The sequence below is a fragment of the Rhipicephalus microplus genome, chromosome 5 (assembly GCF_043290135.1).
Source record: "Rhipicephalus microplus isolate Deutch F79 chromosome 5, USDA_Rmic, whole genome shotgun sequence".
In the NCBI taxonomy this organism is placed as follows: Eukaryota; Metazoa; Arthropoda; class Arachnida; order Ixodida; family Ixodidae; genus Rhipicephalus; species Rhipicephalus microplus.
Genome location: NC_134704.1, coordinates 181,952,090 through 181,967,256, shown reverse-complemented (window position 1 = coordinate 181,967,256; position 15,167 = coordinate 181,952,090). Strand labels below are relative to the sequence as shown.

General features: G+C 45.5%; 1 protein-coding gene across 4 annotated transcripts in view; it reads right to left on the bottom strand.

Moving 5' to 3' along the window:
* The window catches only part of xmas (RRM_XMAS2 and SAC3_GANP domain-containing protein xmas), a 417,359-nt gene that overhangs the window by 27,989 nt on the left and 374,203 nt on the right, over positions 1 to 15,167 (bottom strand). For all 4 annotated transcript variants that reach the window (XM_075896259.1, XM_075896258.1, XM_075896260.1 and 1 more), the window contains one exon: positions 12,172 to 12,262. In XM_075896259.1, the coding sequence (XP_075752374.1) occupies positions 12,172 to 12,262 (91 nt within the window). The remainder of the gene's footprint in view (positions 1 to 12,171; positions 12,263 to 15,167) is intronic.

Below are 15,167 nucleotides of genomic sequence, written 5' to 3'. Positions count from 1 at the left end.
AGGTGGCCGATGTGGCCTGCATTTCACACCAAAATTAGTGCACCTGGGAAAACCTCGAGGCTGGCTGGGCTTTTCGGGGGAGCGTGGCACAATTTCAGCAATTTTCATGGTTTTGGCGCAGCTGTTGCACTCCTTGAGCCAAAAAGAATGTGGCATGTGCACAGGCATTGTTTCAATTTTTAAGAAATATTGTGCAGGTTAGTTTCCTCATGACAAATATGGCCCTTTTTTTTTCAATATGTGATCCATATATCTATATATATATATATATATCTGTATGTATAAAGGTCACAGTGAGAAACAAACAATATTTATTCTGAGCTATTGGCCAGGGACCGGCCATTATCTTTGATAATGGCAGGTCCCTGGCAACCAGACCAGCCTTTGTTTTTGATAAAGGCCGGTCCCTGGCCACTAGTGCGCATTCGAGCACGCCCTACGTCCTTCAGTCACGAAGAGAGGCAGACGCAGTGCTGTCTGGGTAACGTCCTCAACGCGAAATGCAGCATGATGCATTTCGCGTCGGTTGTCATCGGGCCGCGCTGATGGATGCTGGTCGCCCCTGGCATCAGACTATAAGACTATTGAGTGCTCGCGGTTTACAAGCTTGGCGTTTACAGCCCAGCGTGCGCACGCGTCAACGTTACATTGGAGTATATTGGGCCCTTTACGATGCGCTCGCAGCCGTTTTGCTAGCTCCCCATATACCAAATTTGGTGCTATGTGACGTCAATGGGTGCCGAAGCTATATGACTGGTGCAAACATAATAATCATGAGTTCATGACAAGTGTATCATGTAAGAACATGACACAATACCAAGCTCATGATGCGCTTGGGGGCGTTTCGCTAGCTCCACATACACCAAATTTCATATCAGGTTATGTGAATAGATGACGAAGGTAAATGACACGTCTAAACATGGTAATCATAACATGGAAGTTATGTACGGCATAATATACCTTTGCCTCATAACGTTGCACTGATTTTAAAGAGCCATATCACCGTTTCTCAGTCTCAGTCGTGCTTCGCATATCATCGATTCCCACTGTACGTGGAATCTGCCAATTTTTTTTTTTTTAGTAACCATGAAATTGATTCACTGGAAACGCGCATTGCCTCACAAATTCAACGCCACAAAAATTTTAAGAATCTGTCCAGAACGAGCGAGTTACGAAGATTTGTCACACATTGCAATGACATTCTCTTTTCTCTCGTCTTGACGAAAGCACTGGAAGCTAAGCAGGGAGGAATGGGAGAGGCAAACTAAAAACGTAACGTGCGTGCCGTAACCTTGAGCACCCTTTTCTTTTTTTTTTTCTTCAAGTACGTGGCTTTTTTAGTGCGATCGCATGCGCCATGTTCAAATCAGCCAATAGCTGATAGATGGGCTTACTATGAGTGATGTTTGGGCTTACTGCGTGATTTGTCGAGAGAAAAGAATTTGTAGCTGGCTTTGATAATTTATTGTGATTTCCAGGCCGCATGCTGCGCTATATTATTTGGCTCGCATGTTGTCGGGAGCCTCTGCTATTGATCGGCAGCATTTCCTGACCATGCTCAAAAAGTGTTGCAGGGCCCCTTTAATGAAATGAGAAATCGATTCGAGGGTGATAGGTTCATTTAAAGGGGCCCAGCCAAACTTTTTCAAGTAGCCATGAAATAGATTCACTAAAGAAGCTTATTGCCTGGCAAAATTAACCGCCACAAACATATTTTAGAATCCGTCAAATACAAGCAGAGTTGCAAAGATTTGTTGCACACTGCTCTCTCTTCTCCTCCTGATGAAAGTGCTGAGGAAAAAAAATCTCGTGTGCCTCATGCACTTCGGCACTTTTTTTCTCGTTCTTTGATTAAGCGGCTTTTCAGTGCAAATGCACAAGTACGCGTAAACAAGTGGCAATCTCAGGAACGACCGAGCATGCCATGCCCATAGCTAATACAATGACTGTGACGAGGGTTTTTTGAGGTTGTGGCGTCATTTGCCGAGAGAAGAGAGCAATTTTAGCTGACTGGGATTTATTGTTGATTTAAGGCCACATGCTGCGCTATAACATTTGACTCATGTTTTCTCGGTAGCCTAGACTACCGAATGGCAGCCTTTGCTATAACATTTGACTCACGTTTTCTCGATAGCCTTGGCTACCGAATGGCAGTGTTTTCTGACCATGCCTAAAAGTGTTGCAGGGAGCCCTTTAAATTTGAAGGAGGCCTTCTGGCAAAGCGGATTTTTCCTGTAGAGGTGTTTTCGTGGCTTAGCACTTGTATCATGGTATGCTAAACATCAATCCCAGACTACTTGCGGCCTCTAGGCAGAGTATCACCTCGATCCTTCCACCTTTACGTTGTGTGTTGTGCGACCTCACGTATGCCGAGTTGATGTCTGCAAGCATTCTTTCTTGGTGAGACAATTAAAGACTGGAATACACTAAGCCCGGAAATATTTGATGATGTGATTTCGCTCGATAGTTTTGACGAAAAACTGCCGTCACTGGTTGTATAATGCTGATATTCTTATTACAACTGCAGTGCTGTTGTTTTGTCTAAATGTTTTTCGTCCCGTGTATACTCCAGTTTTTAGTTTGCACTGAGCTGTTTGTGCTATGCTGTTTTTGTTTACTTTTCCTGTATTGTAAACTGTCCCACCTTGTAAAAGCCTGATACCGCTAACAGCATTGAAAATAAATGAATAAATAAATAAATAATACACTGCAGTGAAACCGCCTTTACAAGCAGTTACATGCGGACTAATATACATACATCTATGTTCTTTGCGAATACTTCGAAATTTTCAATATTTTTAATTCGAATCAAATTCAAATACTCTACTACTAGTTCGAATATTCAAACCATTCGAATATTGCACAAACTTAGCAATACTATAAGAAGTAAGGTTGGCACCTAACTCTTTTCGATCGAATATTGTGCGACTCTACAGAGCGCTGGTGAGAGAGAGAGAATACGACCACTTCAGAGAGAAATGCTCTTTTCGCCCAGTCACCTCACTTTGAGATGGCAACATGTGGGAGGGCACACGAATCGTGCACTCATGCTTGTCAAATAGCGTGCGCGTCACTCATTGCTATCGCACCCTTAAAACTAAAGTTCACTGTTGCTGCTTCAGCGACTCTTGGCCCTTCTCCGCATATTTTCATGCTCGTTTGAGACGAATTGGTTGTTTCCTTTCTGCTAAGGCATTCGACAGGAGGTCTAGCATGCTTGAATATGGTCAGTTGTTGGGCTAGTTTGTTTGACATGCATCATAACAGAGTGCAAATTTTGTTTAGAAAAAAAAAAAACACGTCTTTTCAGTCATGTGTTCTTTCTTCCAAGCCAAATCTGCACTCCCTGAAGCAAAATGTCAAACACAAGGGAGAATGTTATTGCATGCACCCTCCAGATGATAGAGATGGGCCAGTTCATTTGATCTCTTCTTGAGCAGTACTCATATATAACTACGGGCTCGCACCCTTCTGCAGGTAAAAGTCATGATACACAGGGGTTTGTTATCAATTCGGACCTCACAATATGGTGTCAACAACAAAACCCAGTCGTGAGTCCGTATAAACGTTAACACAGTAATAATGCAGTTTTCCACCACTAGATAGGTGTTATAAGTAAAGTTCCTTTCTTGTTTAATTTGTGCATTTATTTTTTCGATTTTAGTGCTGAAAGTGCACATCACGAAGACCTGTCCGTGACGAATTTTTCGGGACATTGGTATATTTTTTATATCGAAGTTTGAGTCTATTTGATTTGCAATCAAACTGATATTTGAATTTGTACTGCACCGAATGTTTTGCTATTCATGCAGCTTTAGAATTAATGTTTCAATAGAAGTAGTAAGCTAAGAATAAATATAGGTTCTGACCACAGCAATAGTCTAACGCACGATGAGCTTCATGTAAGGTACAATGAGCTACAATGAGTGATACGTATACAGTATAACCACAGTACAACAGGCATCCATGGGGAAGAGGATTTTGGTCTGTTGGAAAAGGAGTATGCAATATAAGAATAAATATAGGTTCTGACCACAGCAATAGTCTAACGCACGATGAGCTTCATGTAAGGTACAATGAGCTACAATGAGTGATACGTATACAGTATAACCACAGTACAACAGGCATTCATGGGGAAGAGGATTTTGGTCTGTTGGAAAAGGAGTATGCAATATCCAAATACTGCTACAACAGACTCTTAAGTAAACACTTAATGGGTCTGTTATAACCAGAGAGAATTACTAGTCATAAATAGATTAACCCTCAACAGGGGCATAAAACGATTTTTTGAAAATCGTTCTTAGTTTTTGTGGCTTCTCTTTTTAAAAAATCTGATCCCAAAATATTCTCCCTGAAAACTACACTTGTGCGTAGTTTTCTGCGTGCTGTAAAAAATTCTTGCAATTGCAAAGGTCGCAAAAATTACTACAGAAGTGTGTCTTTCTCTCACTTATTCACACACAAACACACACCCACACACACACACACGGCGTTTTCGAAAAACAGCGTTTTTCAGAAAATTGTATAGCTCCAATGTGGCGCAACTGTCAAAAACTGCGCTATTTAGGAACGATTTTGCACTGGTTCTGTGTTTGTGGGACGCAATATAGACAAGACCGCTGAAATTGAAACAAATTGAAATTTCAGTTATCAGATTACAATAGCGCGGCAAACTTGTCGCGAACATTACACATGTCCGTCTCGGGCCCATTGTAATAGCGTTTCGTTGCATCCGCTGCTTTTCATCATTCGAACCTTGGGACGAAAACCCCCGCAGGACAACTCTTTATACTTGCAATCACGTACAATGTACATTGAAACATCGAGCACTGCAGCCACGCACATCACAATCGAGATTTCTGCTTAAAGTCGTGGCTAGGCCTAACTTCGCTTTGAACTTTGCGGGCAAAACCATCCCGTTAGCAGACATGCAAAAATAATGAAGCCGTAATGTGCTTTGTTGAAAGCAACGAATTACATTGCCCGCCAGATTCTCACAACCGCAGATGGGTATTGCGCATTGGCGGTGGACCCCTCGGCCAACCTCAGTATGCAGCGGCTGCTCGGAGCAGTGCCAAGCAATTTCAAGTGTCAGTGCTTCAAAAGACAAGACCAAGTATGCTGCACGCCAATATTCTTTTGTGGCCTTAGTTAGGCATCACTAACCATTAACTGACCGCACATTGGCGGCCTTCGTTGTTAAATATATACGTCGATATCCGCGGAGCCCCGTTACTATCCTGAAAGTATGCTGAAGTATGAGTCGGAAGTTACTGATTTTAGAACGTTTAATGTAAAAAAGTCCGATATAACATCTAATGTAGAAAAGTCCACTGTAAAGGAGTCCTGACAACTTTGCTGGCCTCAAATTTTGGCCAATTATATCCGAATGTCCCTTGTACCAGTACCAGAATTCGTACTAAATGAAGCTCAATCAAAGGAACAAATAGGGTATAACGATGCCAATTGGTATGTTGCATTCGAAAGTCTGTTGTAAGCAGATCCACCATAATGAGGTTATACTGCATGTGGTGCGAAAGTGGAGCCTTTGAATGCCTCATGTGAGGGCCTTTTTGTGTTGTGCATGTAATTAACTCTTTTGCTTGGTCAGGGGTGAAATAGTGTGTATGGGTTCGGGAGCAGTCTTGGGAGCAGGCAAAAGAGCCTTTAGTAGCAGGCTTGGAGCAGCAAGAAAGACTTTTTTGAGCAAGTTTGGAGCAGTCAAAGAGAAGGGTCTAAGCAGATGTAGCCCCATTTCACACACACCCATTGTGAAGCAACATTTATACAATGCCGCATTTTTCAAACACCAAGCTAAACTGTGCAATAGCTTTATTGTTGCAATAGCAGTTATGTGGAAACTATGCACAAGATTTTTTCATTGCCGTCTTGCCGTCATGTTACGTATAGAGTTCAAATTGATAACAAACCCCTCCAGATCATGCGTTTCACATAAGGGTAAAAAGCGCGAGCGGGGATCAAACAAGCTGGCCCATCTCCGCCACTCAAAGAGCACATGCGATAACATCACAACGCTCAGGAGGCCTCCCGTCGAAGTAGAGAAGAAACACAACACCCATCCTGAACGAGCGTGAAAAGAAATGAGGGGGCGGGGGGGGGGGGGGGGTGTGTCTTGACAAGCATGAGCCCACAATTTGTGTACCCTCCCATGTGCTGCCATCTCAATGTGAGGAGACCGCACGAAAAGAGCATTTCTCTCTGCAGTGGCTGTATTCTCTTTCACCAGTGTTGTATAGAATTGCCCAATACCAGATCAAAAAAAGTTGGGTGCCAGCTTTACTTCTTATAGCATTATAATTTCGTGCTAGTATCGCATTCGTTGCTGACCCCTTGTTGTGGGGCAACTGCAACTTCTTTAGCTATGTACATCTACCCAATTTTAAAACCTAGACACGCAAACATGATCCACTTACTCCATAAGTGCCGCTTATACAGCAGAGCGACGAAATGAACGAGAATAAAGGCCTGTGCTTGATGAGCAGTTCTGTGCATCTGTTTTTACTTGGCTTTTCTGGGAGCTTGACACTACCCCCCCCCTTCTCTTGAACACCATTGTAATATTTTTTTTTTCTTTTCTGAATGCTGCCATCAAGTTATAAAAACAATTAGTTTCACTGCAAGAACATAGCAATAAATGTTATAGGAACATATTGTTATGTTATACAAAGTAATTCTGGGAGTCAACTTTTTTGCATTCGATATTGAAAACCGTACAAATCCCGGTAGAGATGCTCTTTTAACACTGTCTCTTCACACTGACAGTGCAGCCCATAGAAGGGTTTACGAGCTATTCATGCTGATGCTTGCTGAGATAGCGCACGCCAGTGATCACAACCTCACAGCCAAAGTTAACGCCTGTCGCTAGGGCTATCAGAGTGCTGACAAAAATGAAACTATAACTGTTTTGACAAAACTGAAAACACATTGCTTCAGCCAAGTTATCTGGCACACTGCACTTTGCAGCACGATTCGGGTGCTGCAACACAGTATGGCGCTGATAAGCAAGTTTGGCCTAACAGGGGTACTTCTGCAGAGGATGTTGCTGTCACAGAACGAGCGCTAAAAAAAAAGAGCGCGCCGCCAAATCCTTGCGACAACGGGCGGCAGAAACGCCGCGAGGTAAAAAAAAAAAAAAAAAAGAAAGCAAACATCCAGGGCTCCCGGGCGCGCGCTCTCCCCGCAGAAGCATGGCTTCGCAGACGAACCTCCTCACCCCACATCGGCGGCCCAGCAAGGCCGCGATTTTTCTAGAACGAAGGAGGCGGGGTCAGACCGAGTGAATCATTCTCCGGAGAGGGCAGTCGAACTGTCTCGTGCCTCTCCCCAGCCTTCGCTGCGCGTCGCGCCGACGAAATGAGGAGAAGGTTCTGGAAGGTGGCGCGGAACGTATTTAATCGAGCAGCCGAGACGAAAGAGCAGGAGAAGACGGAAAGTTAGCGCCGGAGCGCGTAGGGATTCCGCCGTGGAGTCGGCGAAGGTTCTGCCCGTAGTGACAGAACAGGAGGAGACGGAAGTGAGCGCCAGAGTGCGTAGAGATTCCGCCGTGTAGTCGGCGAAGTTTTGGTCCGTAGGGACGGCTCGAGCTACAGGCAAGAGCGTGGGTTTACCGCTATCGAGCGAAGACGCGGGCAACAGCTGCGTGTGTGAAGCCGACGGATTTCCGGCGAAGAAGCTTGAAGCTTGGAGAGTGGCCATTTGAGGACGCGAGGTTTCCTGGAAGAGAAACTTCGAGAGCTACGGAACGACAACAACGCTGGACTTTGAGTGAGTGATTCTCGGAAGAGTATCATTCAGACTTTTGTTCCAAGGACTTTGGACTGAATAGGTTTTCTATCGCTTTAGTCCTTAAGTGTCTTGGTTGTTCAATGCATGCGACTGCATTGTAGTGCGTATTGTTGTCCGTGTCCGTGGTTTTAAGTGTGGCTGATTGTATTGTGTAGTACGTTGATTGATTGGTTTGATTGGTGACATATTGTATGTAACTAGTGTGGAGTGTGCATTTTTGTGTATTATTTTCGATCTGCCATTATTGAGAATATAATTTGTTTGTTTATCAACTCTCGGCTCTGTCTTGTTTTTTGGGCCACAGCCGGCGTCCGCTGGCGCACCAATAAGGACCACTTCTAAATTGTCCACGCTTTCGTGGTGCGGTTCGGGGGGCCGACACTCCGGCTCTTGGAATTAGCCCGGCGATCGCCTCCCTAATTAACGGGACAGGTGTGACAGTTGCAGGTAAGCAAGTGTGCCTATCATTGTTTTTCTTCTCACTTCTACAGTTCAGAATCCCTTCATCTTTGGCCTCATGATTGTACAGATGCACAAGCACGAGCAGCGATGCAAACTTCTTTGCAGTGCCAACCCCCCGAGCCGCAAAGATTAGCACCTTCCATCGCTCACTAGCATGCCGGCAACAGCAGATGCCGCACCAACTGTGCCTAGTTTGGTGTAAATGAACAACGTCCACTTTTATGCACTACAAACGCTGCTACCCTGTAAACACAAGAGGCATTTGGCTATGCGCACATACTTTTTAGCAATGTTTCAGGATGCCTCCACAGTGAGATTTCTTCATCGTGGCACATTTTGCATTCAGGTCACTAGATGAAACCTCCAATGCAAGGCACCTGGGACTTTCGCCTTAACTATAGACACGTCGCATAAATACCAGGAACACAGTAAAAAGCCCCACCCAAAAGTGCTCAAGTAACCATGGGCCGAGCATCTTTTGTACATAAAAACAAATAAGAAAGAATATTCAAGGCAGCACTCATGCGAGTTTCAAAGTATGATCGTGAAATTGACATTTCATTTCGATGTGAATAGCTTGTGTGATTCAGGAAGTAAGATTTTCCGGCCAATCCCACATGACTGCTCATGCAGAATAATGGCTCTAGGCTGCTTTCAGTATACAGTTAAACCTGCTTATAACAAACCTCTATATAACGAATTCCTCGATATAACGAAGTTTTTCTATTCCCCGTCGTTGCTCCATAGAAGCACATGTATTTGCGACCTCTATGTAACAAACTGACAGTGGGAGACAACCTTGATATAAAGGATTTTCCCCACGAACAATCTAGAAATTTTACTCCGCATTTCGGCACAAGCATGCATGTCCCGCGACTTCCCCGCTGCTGACGAAGTGCAAAGCGGTGGCAGCGCGCACGGCGCACCAGGCGAGAGCGATCGCTCCTTATTGGGGGCGGGTAGGTGAGCGCGAGGCGGGCCTGCACTCCACGAGCCGGCGTGCGCAAGTGTGTGCTCTCCCCCAAACCAAAATAAAAAAAGAAAACTTCTTTTGCGCGTCGGCAGTGCCATACTTTCAATCAGCGTCACATATGCGGGGCCATGCTGCACATGGAGGGCGCTTTACCGAATAGTTTTCTGCCATGTCTGTGTCGTTCCTCGTTTTTGAAGCCGTGCGCACGTGCATAGTTTCACTGCACGTGCATGGTGCGGCCCCTGATGACATTCAGCTTTGCTTCTTTTTATTATTGCAATAGCAATGATATGGACAGTCTCGGCTGGTTTTTTGCTGGCGCCACTGCCATTCAGATATACCGTATTTACTCGCATAATCCTCGCACTTTTTTGGGCGGAAAACCGATGCAAAATTGGGGGGTGCGAGAATTACACGGAGAAAACTTTCCACGAAAACGTACAGAGCGGGAAAAAAAAAATGAAGTGGCCGCAAATCGGGATTCTGACACCAGCAACTAACAGCAAGCTTTGAGACGTACTAATTAAAATTTACCTTAACAATAAAAGCACACGTTCAACACAAGGCAAGATTTATTTGAGACACAAAAAGTGCACGCAAATAGTCGAGAATTAGAATACCACACGCAAAGCTTGTGGGCATTGCGGCTGTGGCAGTAGCGTTCGTTGCTCAACAGGAGCCCTCAAAAGGTAAGCGTAGGACGTCAGTATTGGGCTGATAACTATTTAACAGAATCGTCTGCAGTTTCCTGAAAAAATAAAGTTTGCCATCAATCGCAGTTTTAGGCACACGGCGGGCCCAGCGCGTCTTGGTGGCTTTCAGCTGCCGTCACCAGTACCGAACACAAAACTCGTATGCTCCGAAAGGCCTACCGGCGGCCCTGTTGTTGATGCTTACATCATGATCTATCACTTTTAACCTGAAAGCAGCCTAGTAGCTTCAGTATCGCCCCATACATAAGGTGACAAGATTACCGACACAACATACAAAACACGCCGCAACGCACATAAGCCACTTTGGCTTGGCTTGGATTAGATTGGATATCCGTGCAATAATAGTACGCTTGATGCTTAAGAGACGGCGCCAAATGGCACGCGCTATCATCATCAGTAGTTGGAACGAGCAGACGACCTTTTTGTGGTAGTTTTTGGGGGTGCGATAATTACTCGAGGAAAAAAAGAAATCGTATTTTTGTTGGGCGATGTGGGGGGCGCGAGAATTATGCGAGTGCGAGGATTACGCGAGTAAATATAGTATATAAACTCAAAAAAAAAAAAGCAGCCCGCACATGGCGCCCAGTTCGTCACGATGCACCGACGCGTGCTTATCTCCCACTTGTACTTTGCGCCGTGAATCGAGGGGGAGGGGGGTTAGATGCTTGTGTGTGCGCGCTTATTCTTCAATGAAGACAATCGCATGCCTTTGACTTTGACTGGAACAATTGCGTTTAGTTGACGGGCGCACAAAGATCTCTTCCCTCACAGGACAGGCGCCGTTTGCGAAAAGAGTGCGCTTTTCAAACACAGCAAAATAACAACTGGGGCACAATGTTGGTTCGCACTCATATCTGTACCTGCGATTACGTTTAGTGCCTCGTTTTTGTTTAAACAGCGTGTTAAGTGTCGAACGGTAAACGTTTTTAGTTCACTCTCGTCCTGTGTATGTTGTTTTCGTGCGTCATTTGTGCGTGAGCAGCGCGCTGCCCATTTCCATCTGCTTGCGATTCTCAGCGTCAATTCCAAGTTGCTGCTGTCGCATTACATCGCCCTTGCGGCAAAACTGTGACTTTTTTTAGGGGATGTCAGATTAGGAGCTGATGGAAACTCTCCGAGACCACGGTGACAATGGATATTCGGAGGCCGACTCGTCATGCGCTTCCATCTTGCGCCGCAAGTTCGCAGGCTGGTAGCTTTCGCGATTAGCCGATTAGTTCTGGCAACAACACGACCGCGCGTTGAATGGAATGCAATGAACGCGATATCAAAAAATTATAATGTTATAAGAAGTAAAGCTGGCAGCCAACTCTTTTGTATCCTGTATCGCAGAACTCCTACAAAACGCTGGTGTGTGCAAATACGGCCGCTCTAGGGAGAAGTGCTTTTTTCAAGTTGCTCTTTTCACGTTTTCAGTGCCCTTCGCGATGAATCCACACTGATACTCACTGAGATAGCAAGCGTGCCAGCGATCGCGACCGCCTTTAAAATCCAAGTTTATTATTACTACTCGAGCGATTCCCCTCCCCCCAACCCGCGTTGTTTTATGCTTGTTCAAGAAGGGTAGTTTACTTTCCGTTTGAACATTCGACGGCAGTTTAACATGCGAGATATGTTTTCTTATGCACTTTCCAGGCGATAGGAATGGGCCGACTCATTTGATCTCAGCTTCAACAGCGCTCGCGCGTTTTTACCCACTCGCGAAAGTTAGGATGCGCGGGGGGGTGTTATCAATTCGGACTCGTTACGGAACATGGCGGCGACAGCGAAAACCCGCCGAGAGCATCCATATAATTGCTATCAAAATAATAACGCAGTTTTTTACTGTAAAATGAATGTTTTGGGTTAGCTCTGCCTTCAGTCTCCTTTTTGTTTAATTTGCGCGTTTATTTTCTGAATTTTCGCACCGAACCTGCATATAACAAAACCCTCTTTATAACGAATTTTTTGGGGAATTTATCAATTTTGTTATATCCAGGTTTAACTGTATATGTATAGATGGCCCAACAATGAATTCTTTTTTCACTCGTCTATAATATTTTATATGGAAACAACAAACTGGTATTTTTCTGCGTGCCTTAGTAATAGAGCGAAAGTGCTTGTGTTTCACATGAAAACCGACTAGTACAACCATCTAGAAGTGTTAAAGCACAGGTCCACCATGGTTCTGTAGGCGGAACCATGGTGCACATTAAATCGCACTTGCACATTTCTTACCCGTGGTGCCAAGGGTGATGTCGACCCAAGTGTCCCATGCATTGAACTGGTCCAGCTCAGCCGGAAGGTAGTGCACCACCAGTTCCTCTCCCTGCCAATCAAAAAGAAGCAGTGATTCTGAATACACCGGCAGAAATCAAGCAAGAAAGAACGACACACGGCTGCCTTATTGACAGCCATGTCACCTTACTATAAGACGTCCCTGAATTGAACATGCACAAACTACTACACCGAATTGAAGGTCAAATCAAGTTTTTATGATGAAAAAGCAACCATGGCTATGTTGTGCAAGCGATCCACTCATTTGCAATCTCTTCGGGGCTTCTTCATAAAGCAGTGCAACAGACAAAAGCTGAAAAGATCATCCTAAACCTCTGGAAGAATAAAGTTCATAAAATGATACATGCTGAACAATTAAGCAATGATACAGAGGCATAAAACAAACACAATGCAGTCACAGTAGTAAACATTTTCTCATCACAAAATATTGCAAATAGAAATATAGTGAAACACAGGAAATGCCTAATGAAAGCATACAGGTGATATCTAATTTTTCAGCCCGCCAGAGGCTCATGAAGTGGTTTGACAAAATTTAAAAAGGTTCACAACGAACTTTCTTAGCACAAGAATTGCAGTAAGGACAGAAATACACAACATACAAGGTGCACTTGATGCAATTTATGCACTGACAAGTTTGTAGCGAGAATACCAACAAGCCCGTACCAACTCCATACTCAACATATTGATACGGTATGAGCCGAGCCATGTTTTGGGGACAAAGGTAGAGGAAGAAGAAGTTACTTGGTTCGGCCTATGTTGGCCATCGTAGTCGACCGTCGCCTGATCTCTCCTGTAAATAAACATAGTTAAATTCAATTTAACTGTAACAGTTTTATGGTGGAGGTGCGGAGTACCTAACCAAGCAACACGGTTCTGCAACAACCTGAGCTACGTCGAAGCCGCCGCATTGCTGGGCTACCCCCGTTACCGCCGGTGGTCGAGATGTTTCACAGAGAAGACGGAGCCCTGAACCCCGCAGCTGACGGCACTGCACAACCAGTTCCAGCGACACCTTTACTACGAACCTCAGCCGCAGCTGGTCTTTGGCAGCGTCAGCATCTGATAGAGCCCCGTCCTTTCGGGGGCAAATCTGGCGAGGACGCGGACGAGTGGATCAAACATTACAAGCGGGTGAGCAACTACTACTTTTGGGACGCGGCAACTCAGTTGACTAACGTGGTGTTGTTCTTGAGGGACACGGTGCTCACATGGTATGAGAACCATGACGACGCCCTCACAATGTGTGAACGCTTCGTGTCCGAAATCAAGGAGTGTTTCGGGGACACCGTGGCAAAGAGGAAGCAAGCTGAACAAACACTGCTGCAAAGAGCCCAGGTCCCACGTGAAACGTGCACGATGTACATCGAGGCGATCCTGAAACTATGCAAGACCACTAACTCCCGCATGTCCAAGGAGGACAAAGTCGGCCACCTGTTGAAGGGCATTGCAGAGGATGTTTATCACTTTCTTATCGGCAAAGACAGCATTGGTACAGTAGCTGATGTCATACAGCACTGTCGCACGTTTGAGACGCTGAAGATGAGGCGCATTGCTCCTAAATTTGGTCGATTACTTAATGTGACCATGGTAGCGAGTGTTGACAACTACGCGCCTTCTGATCTTGCGTCTACAATACGCGAAATCGTGCGTGAAGAACTCAGTTGACACACTCGCGCCACGCCTTGCGAAGCTACACCCTTGCTGGTTTCAAACCAGCATAAATATCTTGTTTCCATTGCTGCAGCAGGCATCGACGAGTATGACTACGTTTCTGACATACCACCGAGGCCGCAAAGAAGTCACTACCAAGACACCAGGCACCAGCGCCGCTTCAGTTACCCTCGACAGTTGGCCGCCGACTATTAGAACCCGAACGAATATGCACTTGTATCACCACGCCCTCGCGATGCTTTCCAAAATGCATATTGTCAACCTCCTGTGTGCTACAGCTGTGGTGCTCCAGGACACATTTTTCGGTTCTGCCGTCGGCAGAGAGAGATGACATCGAGATACGAGCCATCGTCAAGACCTCCTCGCGGAGGCCACAATTATTATGACGATCTTTGATGGTCCACGTATCCCAAGAGCACCCTACGACAAGGGAGCCAGCGTGGAACCTCCCCCGCTTCTGACCGTAGCTTGACACCTTCGCCTGGCCGAAGGCATCGCTCTCCTTCACCTCTATGGTGGCGGTCACCACCACCACGGCCGGGAAACTAGCCGGCGCGGACGAAGGAGGTGAGGTCGCACAACAGGATTCACCTCATATACCTCCGCCAGTTACGATGGAGAAAAACCGGATATGTGTGTAAATAGACGGATTGTGTGCAACGGTTTTAGTGGATACTGGTGCCACAGTTTATGTTATGAGCAGTTCGTTTAAAGATAGCTTAGGCCGAAAAGTTATGTTTTCCTATCAGGATTCTGGTAGATTTCGTGGCGTGGGCGGGGACATACTTCAACCCGTAGGAGTATGTGCCGTTAACGTGTTGTTGGTGGGAAAGGCGTTCCCAACTGAGTTCCTGATTCTGAAACAGTGTACACATGATGTTATTCTCGGCATTGACTTCCTGCAAGAGTGTGGCGCTTTTGTCGACTGCGGTACGGGTGAAGTTCCTGTTAGCGGTGGTGATGCCCTTCCCGCCTTAGTTAAGCAGCAGCTGCCTCCAGAAGACTTGCTGATTGTTTCCAAAGAGCTGACATTACCACCATGGTCTATGAGTACTGTAGCCGTATCTACTCCCACAGCAGCAGCATCAGTCTTTGATGCCGTCGTTCAACCTCTCATGGTTCAGTGTGTAAAGAAAGATGTAATAGTGCCTTATTCGATTATTTCAATTACTAATGGGTGCGCGTTTTTGTGGGCACTTAATTTTTCGTCTGCGCAGATTATCCTTCCTCGAGGAATGAAGCTCGCACTGTTCCATGGTGTCACG